This window comes from Halichoerus grypus, chromosome 2, assembly GCF_964656455.1.
Source record: "Halichoerus grypus chromosome 2, mHalGry1.hap1.1, whole genome shotgun sequence".
In the NCBI taxonomy this organism is placed as follows: Eukaryota; Metazoa; Chordata; class Mammalia; order Carnivora; family Phocidae; genus Halichoerus; species Halichoerus grypus.
The window spans coordinates 47,135,859-47,161,816 of record NC_135713.1 but is presented as its reverse complement, the minus strand read 5'-3'; the positions used below and the strand labels follow the sequence as shown (position 1 = coordinate 47,161,816).

General features: G+C 39.5%; 1 protein-coding gene across 2 annotated transcripts in view; it reads right to left on the bottom strand.

Moving 5' to 3' along the window:
• Nucleotides 1–843: 843 nt before the first annotated feature.
• The window catches only part of SGCD (sarcoglycan delta), a 936,024-nt gene continuing 910,909 nt past the window's right edge, over nucleotides 844–25,958 (bottom strand). For both annotated transcript variants that reach the window (XM_078066784.1, XM_036096205.2), the window contains 2 exons: nucleotides 2,431–2,554; nucleotides 844–1,070 (listed from right to left, as the gene is read on the bottom strand). In XM_078066784.1, the coding sequence (XP_077922910.1) occupies nucleotides 897–1,070; nucleotides 2,431–2,554 (298 nt within the window). In that variant the 3' untranslated portion in view covers nucleotides 844–896. The remainder of the gene's footprint in view (nucleotides 1,071–2,430; nucleotides 2,555–25,958) is intronic.

The window sequence follows — 25,958 nt, the reverse complement described above, 5'->3', positions numbered from 1 at the left end:
TAAAGTCAGAAGTGAGGATGAAACCGATCCTGAGCCATTTTTTCCTTTAAACAGAGACACATCACCCATTTATTCTTTGCCTGTCAGGCCACTGAGTAGCTTCCAGCCAACTGAGGAGCAGCTGTTACCCCATTTTGTGCTGATTTACAACTCCTATTTTGACTGTGGGATAATAGGTGATTTTTGAAGGAAGATAGCAGGAGTTGGGTGAGCAGTTCAAACTTGGCTGAACCTCATCCCCCACATTCATCCAAAAGCCCCAGTACATTTGGCTATGAAGGCAGAAGAGCCATTTTGTGTTCCTACAGCTGACTTCTATGGCACTGCCCCATCCCTCACTTGAAGAGGGGGAAATGGGCCAGCCTTCCTAAAGCTAAAAATGGAAACAAAATGTCTATTTCAATATGAGGGTCTCAGTGCTTGAGCGTGACTTGGAGATTCCCGCCATCACTGCCCTGTAATGACACTAAAGGGGAAGATATGCGGCTCCTCAAACCTGTTGGTGAATATTCGGTAAGTGTCCGATACACTGTGTGATTTTTGAAGGGTTTGGGGAATATTGGGCCTGAATCAGTATTTTGATCTTATCATGTAGGTAGTGGGGTTGACATGGAAATGATGGTGGATATCACAGGGTCACCCATGGTTCCTTTTGTACTGAAACCTCATTTTATACAGAGGATATATATATTTATTTATATATATTTATATATATTTATATCCACCCACACGCATACACACACACACACACACACACACACACGTGCGCGCGCGCACACACACGCGCACACGGTCTTTGATAGGCTTTCTGTGTTCTAGTAAAAATAGCTGGCAGCCAGTATCTAAAGACAAAAACGGCCTTTATGCTGCCGACAATGTCCACTATGGATGGTCTCTCAAAGGCAGACACTTGTGTTTATCTGACAAGTGGAACCAGTTCCTGCCTGGGACAGGAATAATCTCCCATTGGCGCAGACGCAGATCTCGAAGACCTTCTGCCTCGTTCCTGTAGGCGTGTAGGATCCGTGAGGCAGTCTAGGTAGTTGGATTTTCGCAGCATCTAACTTAATCTAAAGAGAGCGAATAGGAAGGAAAGGGTAGTTAGAAGCTGCCATTTATTCTCTTGACATTCAGAGACAGGAGATGAATGTTCAACCTAAATGAGCACCTACTATGTGTTGAGTATTCTAGGCACTGAGAATTCAGAGATGAACATGACAGATAAAGTCTCTACCCTCACAGAAGCTTATATTCTACCAAGACAATGTCACACTGGTCTATATTAGCAAAAGTGTGCAAAGGTATATCAAGTAGAATATGAACGGAGTCCCAGAGTGAAATGCATTTGGAAATGCTGGGTTAACCATTTCTTTACTACGGGCCTTCAGACCCTCAGCTAGGTCTGTGTGCATGGGAAGACTTCAAGAATATGCAGTACTTTCCAGTCTTAAACGACTGGTAAGATTATAATCAATTCCTCCAGAGGCCGGATTCTGAGAGCTATAATCTGCATAGGTAATGTAGTCACTATTTCTAAATGTGTGTGATCTGGAGTTTGTAGCTGTTTGAAGAGACCATTTTGATAAGTGAATGCTTTATCTGAATAGCTCTTTTAAAACAAATGTAGCAAATGCCAAACCAATCAAAAGGTGGATTTGGTGCACACAAGCAGGTGGAGATGGATAACCTCTAAGCAGATATGAAAAGTGGAATAGAGTTTTGCTTTAAAAAAATACAAAGCTTTTCCTCTATTTAAAAACTCTTAAATTAGAGGTTCACTTCTGAACGTGATGAAGACATTGTTAAGTTTGCAGTTTAATCCTACTTTCTTGGGATTTGGCTTACCGTGTCTACACAAGGGCAAGCAGCTATTCTGTTCACCAAAGTGGGATTATGTTGGGTAGAAGAAGGAATATGTGCAGTCCTCCAACTTCTCGTTGCCTACTCTACCCTATCTTAGTTTTGCCTTGTCCTGGATTGGGGATAGCTGCTGGCTCCCACTCCCCATTCTCAAAGTAGTAACATACAATGTAAACTTTAAAAGCGACTATGAGTAAATTATGTTCAGCTTGAACCAGATGCATGTGATATACAGCTTAATTAGGCTGGCTACGTAAATCTTGCTTTTGGGTGAGAGACAGAATTCAGAAGCAGCATTCATTTTCATAGCCATGTGCATAATTCTGTCGTTGTAGTATATGCTATTACATCAGCACTTTACAAATAATGAGTCATCGCTCCTACATGTTGTGGGTTAGGCTTATAACTGTGCTGTTCGACATATTTGTTCCGGACATAAAACCTTCTGATTGGCTCCTCTTGTTAGAAATGCAGGATCCACTTTGGTGCTAAGGGAGTCTGGGAAAGTTGTGGGGAAGGTTGGCTTGTTGGCGTTGTGTCTCTCTGGACCTACATCCATCTCACCCCTACCTCTCCATCTTTGGACTCCAGCCTCAGCTCGGTTCTGCAGGTGGCTTCCATATTGCCGGCTTCTGCATTGATTTCAACTCCTTTGGGGGCCTCCATCACCAGAGACCGGGTCGGGGACTCCAACCTGAAATACCCACAAGATGAAGATTAAAAACCCCATTTCATTTTTTTTTTTTTTTGGTAAATTTGAGAAGCAGTTGCTGCTCAGAGCATTGACACAAAACGGCATTTCAGTATTTGATCAGGAAATCTTTCCAGCTTTGCTTTACAAACCTGGTCAAGTTTTTCAGGGAGGAAGTAACCTATCTGGGTCTTATCTTCACTGCATATTGAAAAGATTGCAGGAAAGGTGTTCTAGGATCCTGGCTTCATTTTATCTTACATCTACTCAATTATTGCTTTATTGGTATAATTAGCCAAATTCTTACATAAGTTTTGTTTATTTTTGGAGTAAGGCGATCTCGAGTCTCAACTGCACTTTCTAAAATTGGTAGATATTCCTTCCACTTTGTCGAAAGAAGCAGAATCAGATAGAGTTTAAAAAAGGGACCTAGGAGTTAGGCAGGCCTGACTCAAGCCCTGGGACTGCCACACTGTGACCCTGGCAAGACTCTTTGTCCCTTCCAAAAGTTCTCAAAGCCTCAGTTTTCTCATCTATAAAGTGCCTCAGATAGTGCTTGCCACATTGGAAATGCATTATACATGTTAACTATTGCCATTACTGCTGTTACTATTGTTAGTATACCAGCAAATCATAAAGAAATCTCAGGCCTTACTCAACTGGTTGTCAAAAGAAGAGAGGAACAGGTCATTGGTTGCTGGGGGATGGAGATGGTAAGGGATTTGACGGCAAAGGGGCAGCATGAGAACGAGAGGTTCTGGTGATACAACTATTCTGTATCTTGACTGCAGTGCTGGTTACATGGCCCTCTGTGTTTGTGAAAACTCACATAACTGTACCCCCAAAGAGTGGATTTTCTTATATGTAATTAAAAAAGGAGAGAAGGTGAATCAGCTACACTCCATGTTAATTATGATGGCAAAACAGGCTAATACTCCTTAGAAAGATCTTTGCCTAATGCTTTTAATGGGAAAAATGTTAACCATGCCCTGAATAGGCTTGATTTTAATATTATTGTCAAATAGCTGTGGATGAAGATCCTCTTCTCTGTTCACAAAGGAGGTGTCCTAACGTAGGAAGCACAGACTCAGCATGGCTCTCAAACGGCTCTGATTCAGACGAGTTTCCTGTGTTTTATTTGTGTGTCCCCAACTTCCAGACACTTAGAACATGTTAACGAGGAACAACATCCTCTCTGCCAACTGCTGGCTCCCTGTTCTGCTTCCACCACTCCTTACCAACCCTCTTGGGTTTCAGTAAGTGTCAGGAAGAGCTGACCAGTAGGGACACCACCACTGAGCTACCCCAAGTCCCACCCCACAGGTGCCAAGAGACAGCTCTTCACACTTCTCCACTGGTGTCTGCATTTCCCCTGCAGTGACTCAACCAGAGTCCCAAAGAGGAACGACAGGTCTATAGTCCTGGTGAAAGACTGGCTTGAACTTCTGCTGAACTCATTCTTTCCTTTCTGACCTCACCCCTTGTAATAGCAAAAATCCCCTTCCCTATTGGCTCCTCACAAGACCTTCACCAAGGGGATGCTGAGCTGGGGTGGTTCTGCCTCTAATTATGCTTTACTTCATTTGCACGTGGTTTCTCTCATGAAACCATCAGTACAAGGGGGGAGGGTCTTGACACCGGAGCAATAGGGAGTGACGTCTGTGCAGCGCAGTCTTGCCTCGGACCGTCATCCAACTCAGTTCAGCTCCTCCCATGCTCTTGATCCTCTCACTTTTGAAACATGAGGGTGCTTTTGTGCTATTTTCTTTGTTTCTCTCCCACAAAGTCTGGCTGGCTTACACAGTTTATCCTGCATTTTCTAACGTCTTCGGTTTTTACTCAGGTGGATACCTCTCCCCTTATGGTGTAAGTTTCCCTTCCGGTAAGATTTCTGCTCAGCTCCAACTTTGTTCACCTTCTTCTCAATGGTGCTGCTGTGTCATTCACCCTGCCCAGGTGACAGTCCTCATGCCATCTTCTCTTTCCCCTTCTTCCCTCTCTTATTTGACCAGTTAACTTACAACTTCTCCCTACTCTGTACTAACTCATCTCTAACCTGGACTGTTTGAGTGCCTCACACGTTTCGTCACTCATTCTTCCTTTTTGCCCATGTACTTCACACATGAGTCTGTTTCCTGAAGTACATTGGGAATATGTCCCTTCTCTTCTCAGTAGGTGCCGGACACTGCGCCAGGTGCTTTATATGTAGTATCTCATTTAATCCTCACAAAAGTCCTATGACTTCGGTACTCTTAGTCTTGATTGTGCCCACAAGGACACAAAGGTAAGAGACTTGCCCAGGGTTGTACATCTAGTAAAAGGGCAGAGGCAAGCTTTGAACCCAGGTTTAGCCAGTATGTTATCTACTACATCTTATCACTTCCAGAAAAATTGGACTTCTTTCCTGTCTATCTTCACACTGTTCTTTGCAGTTAAAGGCCACCTTTTCATGGAATTAGCGCCTGTATTTCCAAAACCAGTATCTGTCAATAAGGGGAGGGTGTCAGTACTGCATTTGGCTCAGGGATGCAGCCTTCCCAGCACGCAATATTTCTCACTACACTTGCACTTGTGGCAGGTTGAAGCTGCTGGTTCTGGAACCACACTTTGAGAACTGACATCAGTGACATCAAATTCAGGATAGGGTGAGTGTGTCCGTATTTGGTATGTAGCACTCACACTGAATGATTCATACAGAAAGATAGCTGGGGTAAAAAAAGAGCTTGACGTAGAAAAAAATGTACGGAGCTAGGAGAACTTTATCAGAAGAAGCACCGGCATTTCAGACAGGCATTAGAATTCACTCACTCTTGTTCACTTCTGTGGGCTCTGAGATCAGCAGGAGGGCTCCAGGGCCAGAGAAGTAGCTTCAGAATGACTGCTGTCTTTTTCCCCCTCTCAGCCTTGGAAGTACTAAGTTGCTGAGAAAGGGAGCTACTCTGAAACTGCTATTGTGAAAAGCTACAATAAGGTAGAAATGACAATTTCCTGGAAGCAGAGACAAAAAGGTAACTGTTTCCCAGCCTATCTTAACGTCTTTTGCTGTTAGGCAGACTTAATAGTTTGTTAAGATAGATATTCCTTACTGTTAATGTTCATCTTCCCATTGTGGAAAAAAGCTCCTACAAGAGCCCCGTGGGGCCTGCACAGAGCAGGAGGAACGCTCCTGTGAGGTCAACTTCTGACCCTAGATAACCAGTCACAGCACAATGGCTAAAATGGCCTTGAGCAAGAAAAAAATGGGAGGAGGCTCCCTTCTGATGGGGGGCAGCTGAGGGTCCTGCTGGCTCTTGGAAAGGAATACTGCTTCCATTAGAAGAGAGTGTAGCCCTCTTAAGGCAGGACTGAAAAAGGCTCAGAATGGAATAATGACCAGGCCCGGAGGCCCTGGGGTTGGGCCAGGTCCTCAACAAGAGTTCCCGAAGGTGAGCATCAGAATCCCCTGGAGGGCTTGTTAAAACACAGACTGCTGGCCTCCACCCCAGAGTTTGGATACAGTAGATCTAGAGTGGGGCCTAAACACTTGCACTTGTGGCAGGTTGAAGCTGCTGGTTCTGGAACCACACTTTGAGAACCACTGTTCTAAAGCAAAGGTCATAAGCTCAGGAGCCCATGAAGACGAGACAGGTGCTGTAAATTAGTGACCCATAAGGAAGCTGTGAGGAAAACAGTCTCTGGACAATAATACATGGCAAGTGATGGAAATGCTTTTTACAGGGGGCAGCTTCTATTCTAAATGTGGCTGATTACTGATGACCTTGGTCATGTCCTGAGCTCCTTTTCCTCTTCCCACCATTTCCTTTTCTCAAGAGTAACTACTATTATGAATTTTGTGTTGACTGTTTTCTTGCTTCCCTTTATAATATCACTACAGGTTTGCCTCCTTATACAATACATTGTTTACCATTGCGTGTTTTTGAACTTGACGTATAGACAATTCTACTTAGGTAGACTTTCCAGTGACTTTCCCACCTCAGCATTATATTCCTGAGATGCCTCCATGCTGTAGCACATAGCTGTAATTTATTCAGTCTCCTTGGCATTCTCTATTGTGATTTGTCCATCCCTCTGTTGGACATGTGGGTTGCTTCCAGGTTTTTGTTTCCATAAACAGTGCATCTATGCATATTCTGCATGTGGTTCCTGATGCACACATGTAATTTTCTTTAGGACGCATATGTGAAGAGTGGGATTGTTGGCTCCTAGGGTATGTGTAACTACAGCTTTATTAGATATAAGTTGTGCATAGGAGTGTACTGTATACAGTTCCCACTAGTAGTATATAGAGTTCCGGTCATTCTACTCTCTTGCTAGCATTTGATAATATTTTAGTATGAAATGAGTGTGAAATGGGATGCTATTGTCTTTTAAATTTGCATTTTCCAGATTAGTAATGGAGTTAAGCATCTTTTCATTTGTTTGTAAACCATTTGGGATTCTCCTTCAGTGAAATGTCTTTTGTCCATTTTAATTGTTTTTATTGTTGTTATTTTGTGTGTGTGAATTTTAATAGTACTTTATATTCTGAAAAATAATTATTTAGCAGTTCTATGTACATACAATTTCTTTTTCGAGTCTGTGGTTATGTCTCTTCACTCTGTGCTTAGCGTCTTTTCAAGAATGAAGTTTTACATTTTAATGGTGACAAATTTATGATCTTTTCTCTAGGGTTTGTGTTTTCTGTGTCTTTTTTTTTTTTTTTAATTTTATTATGTTATGTTAGTCACCATACAATACATCATTGGTTTTTGATGTGGTGATCCACGATCCATTGTTTTCGTATAACACCCAGTGCTCCATGCAGTACGTGCCTTCCTTAATACCCATCACCGGGCTAACCAATTCCCCCTCCCCTCTAAAACCCTATTTGTTTCTCAGAGTCCATAGTCTCTCATGGTTCATCTCTCCTTCCAATTCCCTCCCCCCATTTTTACCTTCCTTCTCCTAATGTCCTCCATGCTATTCCTTATGTTCCACAAATAAGTGAAACCATATGATAATTGACTTTCTCTGCTTCACTTATTTCACTTAGCATAATCTCCTCCAGTCCCATCCATGTTGATGTAAAAGTTGGGTATTCATCTTTTCTGATGGCTGAGTAATATTCCATTGTATATATGGACCACATCTTCTTTATCCATTCATCTGTTGAAGGGCATCTCGGCTCTTTCCACAGTTTGGCTGTTGCGGACATTGCTGCTATGAACATTGGGGTGCATGTGGCCCTTCTTTTCACTACATCTGCGTCTTTGGGGTAAATACCCAGGAGTGCAATTGCTGGGTCATAGGGTAGCTCTATTTTTCAATTTTTGAGGAACCTCCACACTGTTTTCCAAAGTGGCTGTACCAACTTGCATTCCCACCAACAGTGTAAGACAGTTCCCCTTTCTCCACAACCTCTCCAACGTTTGTTGTTTCTTTCCCTGTCCATTTTTGCCATTCTAACTGGTGTAAGGTGGTATCTCAATGTGGTTTTGATTTGGATTTCCCTGATGGCTAATGATGATGAACATTTTTTATGTGTCTGTTAGCCATTTGTATGTCTTCTTCAGAGAAGTGTCTGTTCATCTCTTCTGCCCACTTTTTGACTTGATTATTTGTTTTTTGGGTGTTGAGTTTGAGAAGTTCTTTATAGATCTTGGATACCAGCCCTTTGTCTGTAGTGTCATTTGCAAATATCTTCTCCCATTCTGTGGGTTGCCTCTTTGTTTTGTTGACTGTTTCCTTTGCTGTGCAGAAGCTTTTTATCTTGATGAAGTCCCAAAAGTTCATTTTTGCTTTTGTTCCGCTAGCTTTTGGAGATGTATCTTGCAAGAAGTTGCTGTGGCCGATGTCAAAGAGGTTACTGCCTATGTTCTCCTCTAGGATTTTGATGGATTCCTATCTCACATTGAGGTCTTTCATCCACTTTGAGTTTATCTTTGTGAATGGTATTAGAGAATGGTCGAGTTTCATTCTTCTGCATGTGGCTGTCCAATTTTCCCAGCACCATTTATTGAAGAGACTGTCTTTTTTCCATTGCATGTTTTTTCCTGCTTTGTCAAAGGTTATTTGACCATAGAGTTGAAGGTCCATATCTGGGTTCTCTATTCTGTTCCATTGGACTATATGTCTGTTTTTGTGCCAGTACCGTGTTGTCTTGGTGATCACAGCTTTGTAATATAGCTTGAAATCGGGCAACGTGATGCCCCCAGCTTTGTTTTTCTTTTTCAACATTTCCTTGGCGATTTGGGGTCTTTTCTGATTCCATACAAATTTTAGGATTGTTTGTTCCAGCACTTTGAAAAATGTCATTGGAATTTTGATCGGGATGGCATTGAAGGTATAGATTGCTCTGGGTAGCATAGACATTTTAACAATGTTTATTCTTCCGATCCATGAGCATGGAATATTTTTCCATCTTTTTGTGTCTTCAATTTCTTTCATGAGTGTTCTGTAGTTCCTAGAGTATAGATCCTTTACCTCTTTGGTTAGGTTTATTCCGAGGTATCTTATGGTTTTTGGTGCTATTGTAAATGCAATCGTTTCTCTAATTTCCCTTTCTACAGTTGCGTTGTTAGTGTATAAGAAAGCAACTGATTTCTGTGCATTGATTTTGTATCCTGCCACATTACTGAATTGCTGGATGAGTTCTAGTAATTTGGGGGTGGAGTCTTTTGGGTTTTCCACATAAAGTATCACGTCGTCTGTGAAAAGAGAGAGTTTGACTTCTTCTTTGCCAATTTGAATACCTTTTATTTCGTTTTGTTGTCTGATTGCTGTTGCTAGGACTTCTAGTACTATGTTGAACAATAGTGGCAAGAGTGGGCATCCTTGACGTGTTCCTGATCTTAAGGGAAAGGCTCTCAGCTTTTCCCCATTGAGGATGATATTCGCTGTGGGTTTTTCATAGATGGATTTTATGAACTTGAGGAGTGTTCCCTCTATTCCTATACTCTGAAGAGTTTTAATCAGGAAAGGATGTTGTATTTTGTCAAATGCTTTTTCTGCATCAATTGAGAGGACCATATGGTTCTTCTCCCTCCTCTTATTAATGTGTGCTATCACACTGGTTGATTTGCGAATGTTGAACCACCTTGCATCCCGGGGATAAATCCCACTTGGTCATGGTGGATGATCCTTTTAATGTATTGTTGGATCCTATCAGCTAGGATTTTGTTGAGGATTTTGGAATCCATATTCATCAGGGATATCGGTCTGAAATTCTCCTTTTTGATGGGGTCTTTGCCTGGTTTGGGGATTAAGGTAATGCTGGCCTCATAGAATGAGTTTGGAAGTTTTCCTTCTGTTTCTATTTTTTGAAACAGCTTCAGTAAAATAGGTATTATTTCTTCTTTGAATGTTTGGTAGAATTCTCCAGGGAATCCATCAGGCCCTGGACTCTTGTTTTTTGGGAGGTTTTTGATCACTGCTTCAATCTCATTACTGGTTATTGGCCTATTCAGGTTGTCAATTTCTTCCTGTTTCAGTCTTGGCAGCTTATAGGTTTCCAGGAAGGCCTCCATTTCATCCAGATTGCTCAGTTTATTGGCATATAGTTGTTGATAATAATTTCTAATAATTGTTTCTATTTCCTTGGTGTTAGTCATGATCTCTCCCCTTTCATTCATAATTTTATTAATTTGGGTCCTTTCTCTTTTCTTTTGGATAAGTCTGGCCAGTGGTTTATCGATCTTATTAATTCTTTCAAAGAACCAACTTCTAGTTTCGTTGATCTGATCTACTGTGTTTCTGGTTTCTAATTCATTGATTTCTGCTTTAATTTTAATTATTTCTCTTCTAATGTGTGGCTTAGGCATCGTTTGTTGCTTTTTCTCTAGTTCTTTAAGGTGTAGAGTTAGTTGGTGAATTAGGGATTTTTCTATTTTTTTGAGTGAGGCTTGGATGGCTATGTATTTCCCCCTTAGGACTGCCTTTGCAGTATCCCATAGGTTTTGGACCGATGTGTTTTCGTTCTCATTGATTTCCATGAACTGTTTAAGTTCTTCTTTGATTTCCTGGTTGACCCAAACATTCTTGAGCAGAGTGGTCTTTAGCTTCCAAGTGTTTGAATTTCTGCCAAATTTTTTCTTGGGATTGAGTTCCAGTTTTAGAGCATTGTGGTCTGAGAATATGCAGGGAATAATCTCAATCTTTTGGTGTCAGTTGAGACCTGATTTGTGACCCAGTATACGGTCTATTCTGGAGAAAGTTCCATGTGCGCTCGAGAAGAATGACTATTCTGTTGTTTTAGGGTGGAATGTTCTGTAAATATCTATGAGGTCCATCTGGTCCAATGTATCATTCAAAGCTCTTGTTTCCTTGTTGATTTTCTGCTTAGATGATCTGTCCATTGCTGAGAGTGGAGTATTGAGGTCTCCTACAATTAACATATTGTTATCAATATGACTCTTTATTTTGGTTAACAGTTGGCTTATGTAGATGGCTGGTCCCATGTTGGGGACATAGATATTTACAATTGTTAGACCTTCTTGTTGGATAGACCCTTTAAGAATGATACAGTATCCTTCTGTGTCTCTTATTACAGACTTTAGTTTAAAATCTAATTTGTCTGATATAAGAATTGCTACGCCAGCGCTCTTTTGAGGTCCACTGGCGTGGAGGATGGATCTCCATCCCTTCACTTTCAGTCTGGATGTATCTTTAGGTTCAAAATGAGTCTCTTGTAGACAGCATATGGATGGGTCCTGTCTTTTTATCCAATCTGCAACCCTGTGCCATTTTATGGGAGCGTTTAGGCCATTCACGTTGAGAGTGATTATTGAAAGATATGAATTAATTGTCATCATGTTGCCTGTGAAGACGTTTTTATAGACTGTCCCTGTAAATTTCTGTTGTAGATCACTCTTGGGGTCTTTCTCCTTTTATAGAACCCCCCTTAATATTTCTTGCAGGGCCGGCTTAGTGGTCACATATTCTTTCAACTTCTGCCGGTCGTGGAAGCTCTGCATCTCTCCATCCATTCTAAATGAAAGCCTTGCCAGATAAAGTATTCTTGGCTGCATGTTCTTCTCACTTAGTACCCTGAATATGTCTTGCCAGGCCTTTCTGGCTTGCCAGGTCTCTGTGGATAGGTCTGACATTATTCTGATGTTCCTCCCTCTGTATGTAAGGAATCTCTTCCCCCTAACCGCCCTTAAGATGGTTTCCTTGGTTCTAAGATTTGCAAGCTTTACTATTACATGCCAGGGTGTTGGCTTGTTTTCCTTGATCTTAGGAGGGGTCCTCTCTGCCTCTAGGATGCGAATGTTTCATTCCCCAGATTAGGGAAGTTCTCAGCTACGATTTGCTCAAATACATCTTCTAGTCCTCTCTCTCTCTCCACTCCCTCCGGGATTCCAATTATTCTGACATTGGAACGTTTCATGGTGTCACTTATTTCTCTGATTCTATTTTCATGGATTCTGAGTTGTTTTTCCCTGGCCTCCTCTTTTCCCTTTTTATCTATTATATTGTCTTCCAGGTTGCTTATTTGCTCTTCTGCCTCAGTTATCCTAGCTGTTAGATTATCTAGATTGGATTGGATCTCATTGATAGCAGTTTTAAGTTCTGCCAATTCACCTTTTATTTCTGCCCTTAGAGACTCTATGTTGCCATTAATTGATTTCTCCATTCTAGCCATTGTCTTCACAATTGCTAGCCTGAATTCCATCTCTGACATCTTGGTTATATCTGCATCCATTTGTAAATCTGCAGCGTAAGTCATAATCTCTGAGTCTTTTCTATTTTGGGGGCTCCTCCTCCTAGTCATTCTGTTGATGGGTGTTTGAGGGAATGTATAGAGTCCAAATTATTGACCAGAACCCAAGCAAGATGCACCTGTTTTCTTGGGACCTTAGGGTTGCTGGCCTCTTGTTTTCCTAGCCTGTCTTCTGCGGGAGGGGCCTGCCGCGCTGTTACTCAGGCAATCCTGTTTGGGTGGTGTTGCCCTGCCCCCCTGTGGCAGGGGATGGGCTCAGTGGGAATCAGTCTTTGGGGCTTTTTTTCTCTGGCGGCTTTCCGCGTCTCTTCTGCGAGTCAGAGCAGAAGATTCCGTTTGCAACCCTCTGCCTCAGAGCAGAGAGACCACAGTCTGTTCTTCAGTGAGCTCTCCAGGCCACACTGTCTCCATTTCTGTCTGTGCTGCTATAAACTGCAGTGGCCTGGGTTGTGCGCCCCTCCGCAGCGCTCCCAGTCCTGCCTCCAGGTTGGGCACATCTCTGACCTTTGGGCTTCTAAAGCTGCCAGCCTCTCCCAGTTTACCCGCGCGCCCCGCCGTCAGGGTTACCGTCCTGGGGGCTGCAGTTCGCAGGCGTGACCCCGCTGCTCCGGGTTTCCGCCCCGGGGGCTGCCCTAAAGTCCTTTCCCCGCCGCTACTGGTCTGCCAGTCTGTGCCCCGTCCGCAGCGCGCGAGGCTGTCGCTCACCAGCGGTGTAGGATCCCCATGGTCAGGCACCCTCCCGCTGCTGTTTATCCTCCGATATCTGCCCGTGGAATCATGGCTCCCTGCTTTGTACCTCAAAACTAACCGCCTGCGATATTCTGTTTGTGGAGATCCAGATCTTCTTACATCTCAGGCTGGTTTCGTGGTGCTCAGAGTGGTCTGGTAGATATCCAGCTCAATTCCGGGGACCAGTTGAAATAGGGTCCCCTACTCCTCAGCCATCTTCCCCCCATGTTTTCTGTATCTTATTTGAGCAATCCTTCTATACATTGAGGTCGTAAAGATATAATATACTGTTTTCATGACTTTCAAGTTTTGCTTTTTCATTAAATCTCTAATTCATTAGGTATTACTTTTTGTGTATGATCTGAGGTTGGGGTCGAAACAGCTGCGGATCCATGATCTCATCATATGTTGAAAAGTCCTTATTTGGCTCTGTCATATGGCATTGCCATATACCTATGGGTCTCTTTGGGGGCTTTCTAGTCTGTTTCACTATTCTATTTGTCTATCCCTGTGACAATAATTAGTTATTTTAGCTTCCTTATTACAGTTTTAAAGACATTTAAAGTCTTTTATTTCATAAGGCAAATCCTCTTACCTTGGTCTTCATGAATGTCTTAGCTTTTTCTCCACATCCTTGCCAACAGTTGTTATTTCTTGTCTTTTTGATTCTAGCCATTTTGATAGGTGTAACGTGATATCTCATTGTGGTTTTGATTCACATTTCCTTGATGATTAGTGATGTTGAGTATTTCTCACATGACTGTTGACCATCTGTATATCTTCTTTGGAATAATGTTAGTTCAGGTCCTCTGCTCATTTTTTAAATTGGAATATTTTGGGTTTGCTTTTTGGTATTGAGTTGTATAAGTTATTTATATATTTTAGATATTAACTTCTTATCAGATATGTAATTTGCAAGTATCTTCTCCCACTCAGTAAGTTGCCGTTTCATTTTGTTGATGGTTTCCTTTTCTGTACAAAAGCTTTTTAGTTTGACATAATCCCAATAGTTTATTTTTGCTTTTGTTTCTTTGGCGTTGAGGAGACATAGCTAGAAAAATGTCAGTAAAGCTGATTTCAAGAAAATTACTGCTATGTTTTCTTCTAGGATTTTTATGGTTTCATGTCTCACATTTAGGTCTTCAATCTATTTTGACTTTATTTTTGTGTATGGTGTAAGAAAGTGGTTTAGTTCATTATTGTGCATAAAACTGTCCAGTTTCCTCAGCACCATTTATTAAAAAGACTGTCTTTTCCCCATTGTATATTCTTGCCTCCTTTGTCATAGATTAATTGACCATGTAAATATGGGTTTATTTCTGGGCTCTCTATTCTGTTCCATTGATCTATGTGTCTATTTTTGTGACAGTACCATACTGTTTTGAATACTACAGCTTTGTAGTGTATTTTGAAATTTGGAATTATGATGCTTACAGCTTTGTTGTTAAGATTGTTTTGAATATTTAGGGTCTTCTGTGATTCCATACAATTTTTAGAATTATTTCTTTTAGTTCTGCAAAAAATGTTGTTGGTATTTTCAAATGGATTGCACCAAAACCAAATCTGTAGATTGCTTTGGACAGTATGGACATTTTAACAATATTAATTCTTCCAATCCATGAGCATAGTATGTCTTTCTATTTATGTCATGTTCAATTTCTTTTATCAATGTTTTACAGTTTTCAGAGTATAGTTTTCACCTCCTTGGTTAAGTTGATTCTTAGATTTTTTTGGGGGGGGGCACAATTGTAAATGGAATTGTTTTCTTAATTTCTCTTCTACTTTTAGGGTATAGAAATGCACTAGATTTCTGTATATTAATTTTGTATCCTGAAACTTTATTGAATTTGTTTTGTGCTTCTAGTAGTTTTTTTGGTAGCATCTTTAGGGTTTTCTATGTACAATTTCATGTCATTTGCAAATAATATAATTTTTTTCTTTTTTCCTTTTTTTACAATATGTATGCATTTTATTTCTTTTTCTTATCTGACCACTGTGGCTAGAACTTCTAGTACTATACTCAATAAAAGTGGTGAGAGTGGACATCCTTTTTTTTCCTGATCTTGGAGAAAAAGCTCTTAGTTGTTCACCACTGAGGATAGTATTAGCTGTGGGTTTTTAATATATGGCCCTTATTAAGCTGAGATATGTTCCTTCTAAAACCACTTCACTGAGAGTTTTTATCATGAACAGATGTTCAATTTTGTCACATGTTTTTCTCCATCTATTGGGATAAGATGATTTTTATTCTTTGTTTTATTGATGTGGTGTATCACATGACTGATTTGTGCATACTGAATCATCCTTGCATCCCCAGAAATAAATCTCACTTGATCATGATGAATTATCCTTTTAACGTACTATTGAATGTGGATTGCTAATATTTCGTTCAGGATTTTTGCATCTGTGTTCATCAGGGATATTGGCCTGTAGTTTTTTTGTTTGTTTGTTTTTGTTTTGTTTTTGCAGTGTCTTTGTCTGGTTTTGGTATTCAGGGTAATGCCGGCCTTATAAAGTGTATTTGAAAGATTTCCTTCCTCTTCTGTTTCTTGAAATAGTTTCAGGAGAATGGGTATTAACTTTTCTTTAAATGTTTCATAGAATTCACCTTGTGAATCCATCTAGTTCTGGACTTAGGTTTGTTGGGAATTTTTTGATTACTGATACAATTTCATTTTGTTCAGCTTTTCTATTTCTTCCTGTTCAGTTTTGGAAGGTTGTATTTTTCTAGCAATTTACCCATTTTTTCCAGGTTGCCCAATTTGTTGGCATATAATTTTTCATAGTAGTCTCATAATCCTGTGTATTTCTGTGGTGTTGCTTGTTACTTCTGTTTCATTTCTGATTTCATTTGTGCCCTCTTTTTTTCTTCATGAGTTTGGCTAAAGGTTTATCAATTTTGTTTATCTTTTCAGTCTCTATTTCATTTATTTCTGCTCTCATCTCTATTATTTCCTTCCTTCTACTAACCTTGAGCTTTGTTCTTTTTTCTAAATTGTTTAGGTGTAGGGTTATGTTGTTTGAGGCTTTTATTTCTTGAGGTTGGTTTGTATCACTATAAGTTTCCCACTTAGAACTTTTGCTGTGTCCCAAAGATTTTGGAGCATTGTGTTTTCATTTTCATTTGTCTCCATGTATTTTTGATTTCCTCTTTGATTTCTTCATTGACCCACTGGCTGTTTGGTAGCATGTTGTTTAGCTTCCATATGTTTGTGTTTTTTCAAGTTTTTTGTTGTGATTGATTTCTAGTTTTATACTTGAAATTGTGACCAAAAAAGATGAATGCGAGGATTTCAATGTTCTTAAATTTATGGAGACTTGTTTTGTGGCCTAACATGTGATCTATCCTGGAGAATATTCTATATGTACTTGAAAAGAACATGTATTGTGTTGTTTTTGGATGGGATGTTCTGTTAAGTCCATCTCATCTAATGTGTCATTCAAAGACACTGTTTCCTTCTTGATTTTCTGCCTAGATGATTTATCCATTGATGTAAGTGGGGGTGCTAAAGTGCCCTACTATTATTGTATTACTGTCAATTTCTCCCTTTATGTCTGTTAATATTTGCTTATATATTTAGGTGCTCGTATGTTGGATACATAGATATTTATAATTGTTATATTCTCTTGTTGGATTGACCCCTTTATAATTATGTAATGCCTTCTTTGTCTTTTGTTGCAGTCTTTGTTTTAAAGTCTATTTTGTCTGATATAAATATTGCTACCTTGGCTGCTTTTTTTTTTTTTTTTGCCTCAATTTGCATGGAATATATTTTTCCATTCTTTCATTTACAATCTGTATGTGTCTTTAGGTCTGAAGTGAGTCGCTTGTGGGCAGTATATAGATGGGTCTTATTTTTTTATTCATTCTACCACTCTGTCCTTTGATTGCAGCATTTAGACCATTTACATTTAAAGTAATTATTAATAGGTATGTACTTATTGCCATTTTGTTAATTGTTCTCTGGTTGTTTTTGTAGTTCTTCTCTACATGACATTTTGATACACATATATATTGTGAAATGAAGCTCCCAGTTAAGCTAATTAACATATCCATCACCTCACATATTTTCCTTTTCCCCCACTGTTCTAAGAACATTTAAGATGTACTCTTGTGGCAAATTTCAAGTATACAATACATTATTATATAGTCACTGTTCTGTACATTAGATCTCTAAAACTTACTCATCATACTGAACTTACAGCTTACAGCTGAAAGTCTGTACCCTTTATCCAGTCTCCTGTTACTCAATATTTGGTTGTTTCCAGTTTGGGGCTTTTTTTGCACAAACTACCATGAACATTATTATACAGATCTCTTTGAGAAAAAAGATTTCCTTTCTCTTAAGTAGCTATGAGTGGATAACTAGGTTATAGGATAGGTGTGTGTTTAATAAGTTTGATAAGGCAGCATCTAAGATGGCCCCTCATGATCCTTGCCTCTTGATACTTATGCCCTTATGTGATTTTCTCCTTAGGATGAGCTGGTTGTAGTGACTTGCTTCTACACAAGTAGACTATGACAAGTGATGACATGTCACTTATGAGATTAGGTTATAAAGAGGCTATGGCTTCCATCTTGGGTTTTTGCTCTCTTTCCCCCGCTCTGAGGGATACCAGCTGCCATCTTGAGAGCTGTCCTATGGAGAAACTAAGAAACTGAGGAAGCCCATTAGACTATGTGGAATCAAGACCCTCAATCCAACAGTCTACAGGAAAATGAATCTTGCCAACAACCACAGGAGTGTGTTTGGAAATAGATCCTCCCCAAGTCAAGTATTTGAAGAGATACAGCTCTGAATCAACAGTTTAATTGCAGCCTCACAATGAATCTTGAGTTAGAGGCATCATCACTAAGTTGCAATCAGATTTCTGACCCACAGAAACTGTGAGCTAATAAATGTCTGTTGCTTTCAGCTTTTAGGGTAATATGCTACATAGCAGTAGAAAAATACAGTAAGAAACTATCAAACTGTTTTCCAAGACAGTTGCACAATTTTACATTCCTACCACCAATACTGATGTAAGTAAAACTATTCTGGTGGCTTAAAAATGGTAGTTTACTACGGTTTCCATTTTTCTGATGACTAATTATGTTGAACAGCTTTTCATGTGCTTATTGGCTATTCAAAGATTTTTTTTTAAGGATTTTTATTTATTTATTTGAGAGAGAGAGAGTGTGAACATGCTCCAGAGAGAGCGCATGAGTGGGGAGAGGGGCAGAGGGAGAAGCAGACTCCCCACTAAGCAGGGAACCCGATGCAGGGCTCGATCCCAGGACCCTGAGATAATGACCTGAGCACAAGGCAGACACTTAACTAGTGACTGAGCCATCCAGGCGCCCCAAAGATGTTCTTTTGAGAGGGATCTGTTTAAATCTTATGCCCAACTTTTTTGCAGTTGGGTTATTTGTATTTTTATTGATTTGCTATGTATTTTGTGTAAAAAGTCTTTTTCAGGTAGATAAATAGTATATGGTATATATCAAGTTTTTTCTCCCACTCCATGACTAGGCTTTTCTCTTCTTTTCTTTTCTCCCCACCGCCCCCCCCTTTCTTAATGAATTTATTTAGTGCTTTTTGTGGCATCTCTTATAAACCAACACTTACTCCAGGTTACAAAGGTAGCCTCTTACGTTTTCTTCTAGAAGCTTTATAGTTTTAGCTTTTATATTAGATTTATAATACATCTTGAATTAGTTTTTAAGAATAGTATTGAGGTTCTATCCTTCCCAGTAGATTTATCCAGTTGCTGCAGCACCATTTATTGAAAAAATAACCCTTTCCCCATTGAAGAGCACTGGTGCTTTGGTTGAAAGTCCATTAATCATCTATTTGTAGATCTATTTCTAAAGTCTATTCTGTTCTGTTTATCTAGCCTCATGCTAATACCGAATTGTCTTGATTACCATAACTTTATAATAAGTCTTAAAATCAGGCAGTGTCAGTCCTTTAACTTTTGTAAAAGGAAAACAGATTCTTTTGGCTCGTCTTTTTTTTTTTCTTTTGGCTCTTCTATATCCTTTCCTATTCCATATGAATCTTTAAAGCCTGTTGGGATTTTGACTGGGATTGTAAACCCATAAATCAGTTTTGGGGAGAGTTGATATCTTAATAATATTGAGTCTTTAATGGATTTTCTTTTTAAATCTAACAGCCCAAATTCACTATTTCTTGATTTATGTGCTATTGTTATATATTTTGGTTTGTATTCTTTAATCCATCAAGATTACTGCTGATACAATGTTTATTTACATGTCCATGTATTTTGTACTTTCTTCACTTATTCTGTCATCTTAAAATCTCCTTTTTTTGTTTTAGACATAAAAATATTACATAATTAATACATCACAATGTATGAACTTAAGACATAATTGTTAAATCTGAGATAAAAGTAAATGGGGATTCATTTACTAATCTCTCAACTTTTCTGTATGATTGAAGTTCTTTTTTATTTAAATTCAATTAATTAACATATAGTGTATTGTTAGCTTCAGAGGTAGAGTTCAGTGATTCGTCAGTTTTCTATAATACCCAGTGCTCATTATATCACGTGCCCTCTTTAATGTCCATCACCAAGGTTCCCCATTCCCCCACCCCTCCAGCAACTCTGTTTCCTATGATTAAGAGTCTTTTATGGTTTGTCTCCTTCTCTGATTTCATCTTATTTTTCCCTCTCTTTTCCTATGATCCTCTGTTTTGTTTCTTAAATTCCATATATGAGTGAGATCATATGATAACTGTCTTTGTTTTTAACATCAAAAAAATCCTTGGTATTTTCTTTCAGTGAGGGTCTGCTGGGGAAAATCCTTAATTTTGTTTTTCTGGAATAAATCTTTAATTTTTGTGCCCTCCCTTGTGGGAGGGATTTTAGCTGGATGCACAACTATGTTGACAGTTATTTTCTCTGAGGAACTGAAGATATTATTCCTTTATATTCTGGTTTTCCGGTTGTGGTTAAGAAGTCAGTTTTCAGTCTAATTTCAATTCTAGAACTTCTATTTGAATCTTTTCTCTCCTACTGCTTTTTATCTTTGGTACTCTGGTATGTTATTCTGATGTGTCTAGATGTGGATTTCATTTTACTCTACCTGATTTTTTTTTTTTACTCTAAATTTGTAGTTTTGTGTCTTTCATGACTTCTGGGCAATACTCAGCTTATATTCTTTGAAAATTGTTTTTGCTCCATTTTCTTACTCTTCTCATCCTGAAACTTGGATTAGACATTCTTACTCCAGCATTCCTGTAATATGTGTCTCCCTGCTTTTGGATAATTTTCATGTTCATTTATTTTTCATCTATTTCTCTTAATATCCATTAGAAGTTTTACTTTTTGAGATTATATTTTCATTTCTGAAAACTCTGTTTGGTTCATTTTCTAATTTGTCATTCTTCTATCCCTTTATCTTTTACTCTTTCAATTCAGTCTTTTGTTTCTTCACTCACAGTAAACATACTTATTTTATATTCTTTCTCTGATAATTCTTGTATTGGAAGCTTCCATGGGTCTGCATTGGCTGCCTTATTTTCCTGCTTGCTTTCTTGCTCATGGTGCCTTACTTGAGTATTTCATATTTTTCAACTGTGGGTTCATATTTTTCTTTATCTGCAGAAATTACTTGAGTCCCGTATTTAGGGTGCTTTTCTCTAGAGAGTATTTGCATTTATTTCCATCAATCATTGGTGCCACCGTCAGCTTGGGCCCACTGTAAACTAATTTCTTTGCTTGAGGTTTTATAACTACCCAGGTAATATACAATCAGGTTATAAATCAGAGTGAGGGCCAGTTTGGAGTTACCAAACTTTGGAGAAATGTTTTCTTTCCCTTCCTTTTGGTGCTGAGATTCAAAATACATAACTTCCCTTGCAATCTTCTGGGTGGAAGGGTTGGGGTGGAGAAGACTACCTAGGTTGAATTCTATTTTGTCCTTATACTGAGGGTTTGGTACTTTGGGGTCCAAGTTTCATTGTGGGATCTCTAATGAGACTGCCCACTTCAGGTGGGCCCTGAGATTTGTTTTGCTCCCATTAAAACTGTAGCTGAATTTCATCTAGTTTAGCAAAGCCTGTAAAGTTATAGCTGGACTCAATGCTCAGATTATTTCTCTAGGCTCCCATGCTATTTTAGTTCTTGGACTCTGAAAAATACCAATTTCCAGCTCAACACATTTAAAATATTTTAAAGATATTTTTATGTTGTAGTTTTAGTTGTTTTCGGTGGGTGGGCTGCTCAGGGTACTTAGCCTACCATTTTATTACACTAGAGGTCCAAGTGTCTGATTTTTCAAAAGAAGATGGAAACTGAAATTGTAGAGTGAAATCACCTCAACTTTAAAACTTGTTAGCTTATTACTATTTTATACCATGAATGTGCCAACTCTTTAAGAGCGAGATCTGGTCTAAGGGTTGCCAATTTGCTAGAAAACTGTCTAGAAGTTTATTGATCAAAGTTCAACCAGAGAAAGGGAACCTCTGTGAATAAAATATATATAGGTACATTATAGGAATTTAACGTGACTTTGTGTCTGATCCTGGGTCTGAAGTCAGCAGGATAGGCAGTCAGGAAGGGAAGATGGATGTGAAGTGGGGGAGATGATGAGCTGGAAACCACCAGGAAGAAGTGGTACGAGACTGTCACAGGTACCAGTTCAAAGGCTCTGATTCAGTGGAGGAAAAACTGTTGCCCTTCTTTATGAAGCAAAGCATGGAGCTGGCACATGAGTTGGAGGGGTTAAAGACTTGGCTGCTGCCCCACACTAAGAAGGTGAGCCGGCAGGTGACCTCCAACAGTGCCTGGTGCCCTGCACCGACTTTCCAGGATAAAAGGAATATACCTGCTATTTACCTCTCACCCTCCAAGCCTCAGGCAGCCATGCTAACCCAGTGAAGGGAATTCCAGGAAACGTAGTTCTAACTTAGCTGAATTGGTACAATATAAATCCACTCCATATCATCCCGTTTTAAATGGTTGCTTTGACTTGAACACACTGTACTCAGTGGAATCAACTTCCAGTACAGAAACTGGTAGAAATAAAATAAGCACCTGTAAAAAGTGAGAAATGTGGGCTTTTCTAATTATATAGGATCTGCTTTTAAGTTGAGTGAGTTACTTTGAATTGAAGCCCCTCGTATCTGCAGTTGGAATTTAAGTTTTACCAATGAAGCTGCTGAATTTTTAGAGATAGCTGTCTTTAAATCCTGAGTTGAAAAATCTAAGCAGAATATTCTAGGTTCTGCTCTGCAGATTTAAGAAATGGAATGGATATTCTCATTTGAAGGCCATTTCTCTCAGAAAAGCAGTGACATTCTGTCCTCTAGAGCAAAACTATTTTGAAGTTTGCTTCTATAAAAGGCAAGTCAGACCATCACAAAACATTCTTTTGAATCAACACTTCTTTTCCAGTGTAGAGATTGGTGACATATTTAATAAACATTTATTACTCTCAGCCTAAGGGGACACAGTGAAGTGGCCTGTATCCCAGACTGGTAGTCTGGGTTGGTCTTGAAGATCCATTAGGAGTTGACTCATTTATTTGGTTAACAAACATTTATTGATTTCCTAGTATATGCAAAGTGCTTGGGTCACAGTTGTAAACAAGATAGTCCTAATCCTTGCCTCCTTAGTGGGTTTATGTGCTAATGAGGATGAGAGACATTAAGCAACTTGTTTTGGCAGTGAAGAGTCCTTGATGGAGAAGTTATAAGGACCTTATAGCTGCGGACCAGGTCATGGAAGACCTGGAGCCTAGAAAGCTTTATGCTGACTCCTGAAGGATGAGAAGGGGTTAGCCTGGTGAAAGATGAGTGTGTCAGAGGGAGCAGCAAGCCTAAAGACTTTGAGGATAAAATAGTTTTTTTAATTATTATTATTGTTATGTTAATCACCATGCTTTACATCATTAGTTTTTTTTTCTTTTAAAGTATTACTACCTTTTTTTTAATTAAGATTTTATTTATTTATTTGACAGAGAGAGACACAGCGAGAGAGGGAACACAAGCAGGGGGAGTGGGAGAGGGAGAAGCAGGCTTCCCACTGAGCAGGGAGCCCAATGTGGGGCTCGATCCCAGGACCCTGAGATCATGACCTGAGCCGAAGGCAGACGCTTAACAACTGAGCCACCCAGGTGCCCCTACATCATTGTTTTTGATGTAGTGTTCCATGATTCATTGTTTGTGTATAACATCCAGTGCTCTATGCAGAACGTGCCCTCCTTAATACCCATCACCAGGCTAACCCATCCCCCCACCTCCCTCCCCTCTAGAACCCTCAGTTTGTTTCTCAGAGTCCATAGTCTCTCATGGTTCGTCTCCCCCTCCAATTTACCCCCCTTCATTCTTCCCTTCCTGCTATCTAATTCTTCTTCTTCTTTTTTTTTTTTTTTTTAACACACAATGTATTATTTGTTTCAGAGGTACAGGTCTGAAAAGAAATTCTAAGAAGGCTGATAGAGAATGTGGTATTAATAAGAAGAGGTAAGTCAGGCAGGGCCTTGCAGAATATGGTGAGATAATAAAGGATTTAAAAGGGAGAGGTGGTGTAGGGGAGTAAAAAGATAATGGACAACATGATCAAATGTCCATGCCGCAACAATGACAGTGATGGTTAATTTTACACATCAACTTGACTGGACTGTGGTATGCCCAGACGTTGGTCAAATGTTATTCTGAGTCTGTAAGGGTGTTTCTGGATGAGATTAACATTTAAATCAGTAGACTGAGGAGACTGCCCTCCCTAATGTGGGTGGGCCTCATCCAATCAGCTGAAGACCTGAATGGAACAAGAAGGCTAAGAAGGAACTTTTCCTGCCCTTAGGCTGGAACTTATACCATGGACTCTGTCGAGTCTCCAGCTTGCTGACTGCAGATCTTGGGACTTTTCAGCTTCCATAATCGTGCAAACCAATTCCTTATAATACATCAAATATATAGGATATAATATAGGATATATGTTTCCTCTTGATTCTGTTTATTTAGAGAACCCTAATACTATATATATATATAGATAGATAGATGATAGATAGATATAGATATTTATTATTTACATATATGTCTACAGAGTGGATATGGGGGGGCAAGAAGATTGCAAAGAGAGCAGACAGGAGTTATCCAGGTGGGAGAAGACAGTGACTTAGATTTGATGATGGAGTGACTCAAAGACATCAAGTGGAAATGCGGACATGTGAGGCTAGAGAATGCAATGTGGGAGGTTATGTTTGATCATCGTTGGCAGTATATTTCTGTAGTGCTGAGTTAAGGGTACTGTGTGCAATGCAGAAGACATATTTGAAAACCTAGTTAGATTCTGTGGACTTGTTTTGACTGGTGAGACTAGGCAGGTGCACTGCAAGAACTGGCTGTCTCAGCCAAGTAACGATGGTGGCATCCTACCACGGTTAACATTTCCTCTGAAATATTCTCTTTCTATAGCCAGAGACAAAGCAAATTCTGGACCAGAGTTCCAAAGTGCCCAGACTCTGTTGCCCTTTGAGGTGGTTTCACAGCTCTTGTGTGGCCCAGGGAATATGACAACAAGAAATGTGGTTGTGTCTCCTAGGTTTATGAAGCCCTGGAGAAATGTTTTCTTTATTGAACCATCATTGTCTGGCCACATTTCTGCATTCATTTGTAACCTTTCCTTCTTTACTCAAATTCCAGTTCAAGTACCTGTAAAACATGGTGCAGCAACCGCGTCCCTTTCTTCCTTGGTTACACTCAGAAGTGTCATGAATCAAAAAACCCTACAAAACTTTAAATGCTATCACAAGGTCTGTTTTTAAAACTCAGGGAATAATTTATTTGCTGTTGGCATTATCAGTTTGTTCTCTCCGTTTCAAGCTCATTTTTTGTTGAAATTGTTTTTTGTGGAAACAGTGATTACTTATCCAGATTTCTCGTTTTCATTTCCTTCATCATAAGAATCTACATTAATCACTTCCAAACCTAGACAAGCTTTTAGATCATATTTTGCTCCCATCCTCAGAGAATGGAGACAATGGCTTTTGTTACTTTGGGGAGCGACCTTCAAAACATCATAAAAACCAAGTAACATATGTGGTAACTCAAACAGATGAGGGTTAATGCCAGCCTCTCTGCAGAAAGAGCATATTCCCGCTAACACCAATACCTGGATTACTGTGCATGTTCTCAGTTTGAGGGAAAAAATGAAATAGAAAAAGTTATGTTTGAAAGAGATATAATTTAGAAAAAGCTGGTGGGTGGGGTTTGTCAAGTTGGTGGTGTTTTTGTTCATTATAGTGGCTGCTTTGGGGGAGCTCTTGAATTGGTTGACGCCATGGCTGAGAAATTTCAATTGAGTCAGAATCACATGGGGAGTGTTCAAAGCTTGGGTCACATCCCACACAAACTAAAGTGCCAGGGCATCTATATATTTAAAAAAAATTTCTCTATGTGGTGATGGCTGAGAACTACTGACTTAGATTGACTTAGTAGATTTCTGGGTGTGTCAGAGATATAGAAACTTTAATATGGCACGCTACCATCCCACTGATGGGAATAGAATGGTTGTGGTATTGCTTCTGGTTGAAAAGCAACCCAAGCTGTGAGACAGCAGCTGAGTTAATATACTTGATAAAATGAAGACCTGCAGTACATACTCTGGGGGTCCAATGTACTTCCCTGGCCAACTGTATTTCTGTGTTGCTGATGTGATGACACTGTACATAAAACGGTAGCAAATCAGTGGGATTCTTTACTCAAGGAGTATGTATATTTCTTGATCAATTTCTTCATTGATCTTAAGTTTACTGGCTCTCTGAAATTTTCAAGAGCTCAAAGTTGAATTCCTATTTCAAGAAAAGTGCTTTAAAAATTGCATCATATTTTACTTGTATGTTTGATAAACACTAATGAACCAACAGCCACTTTGGTGAACTTTGACTTGTATCAGTATAATGGGCCAGTATGTTTAAAGTATATTGAGTATATTTAATACTGACTGACATTTTGATGCCAGACAACT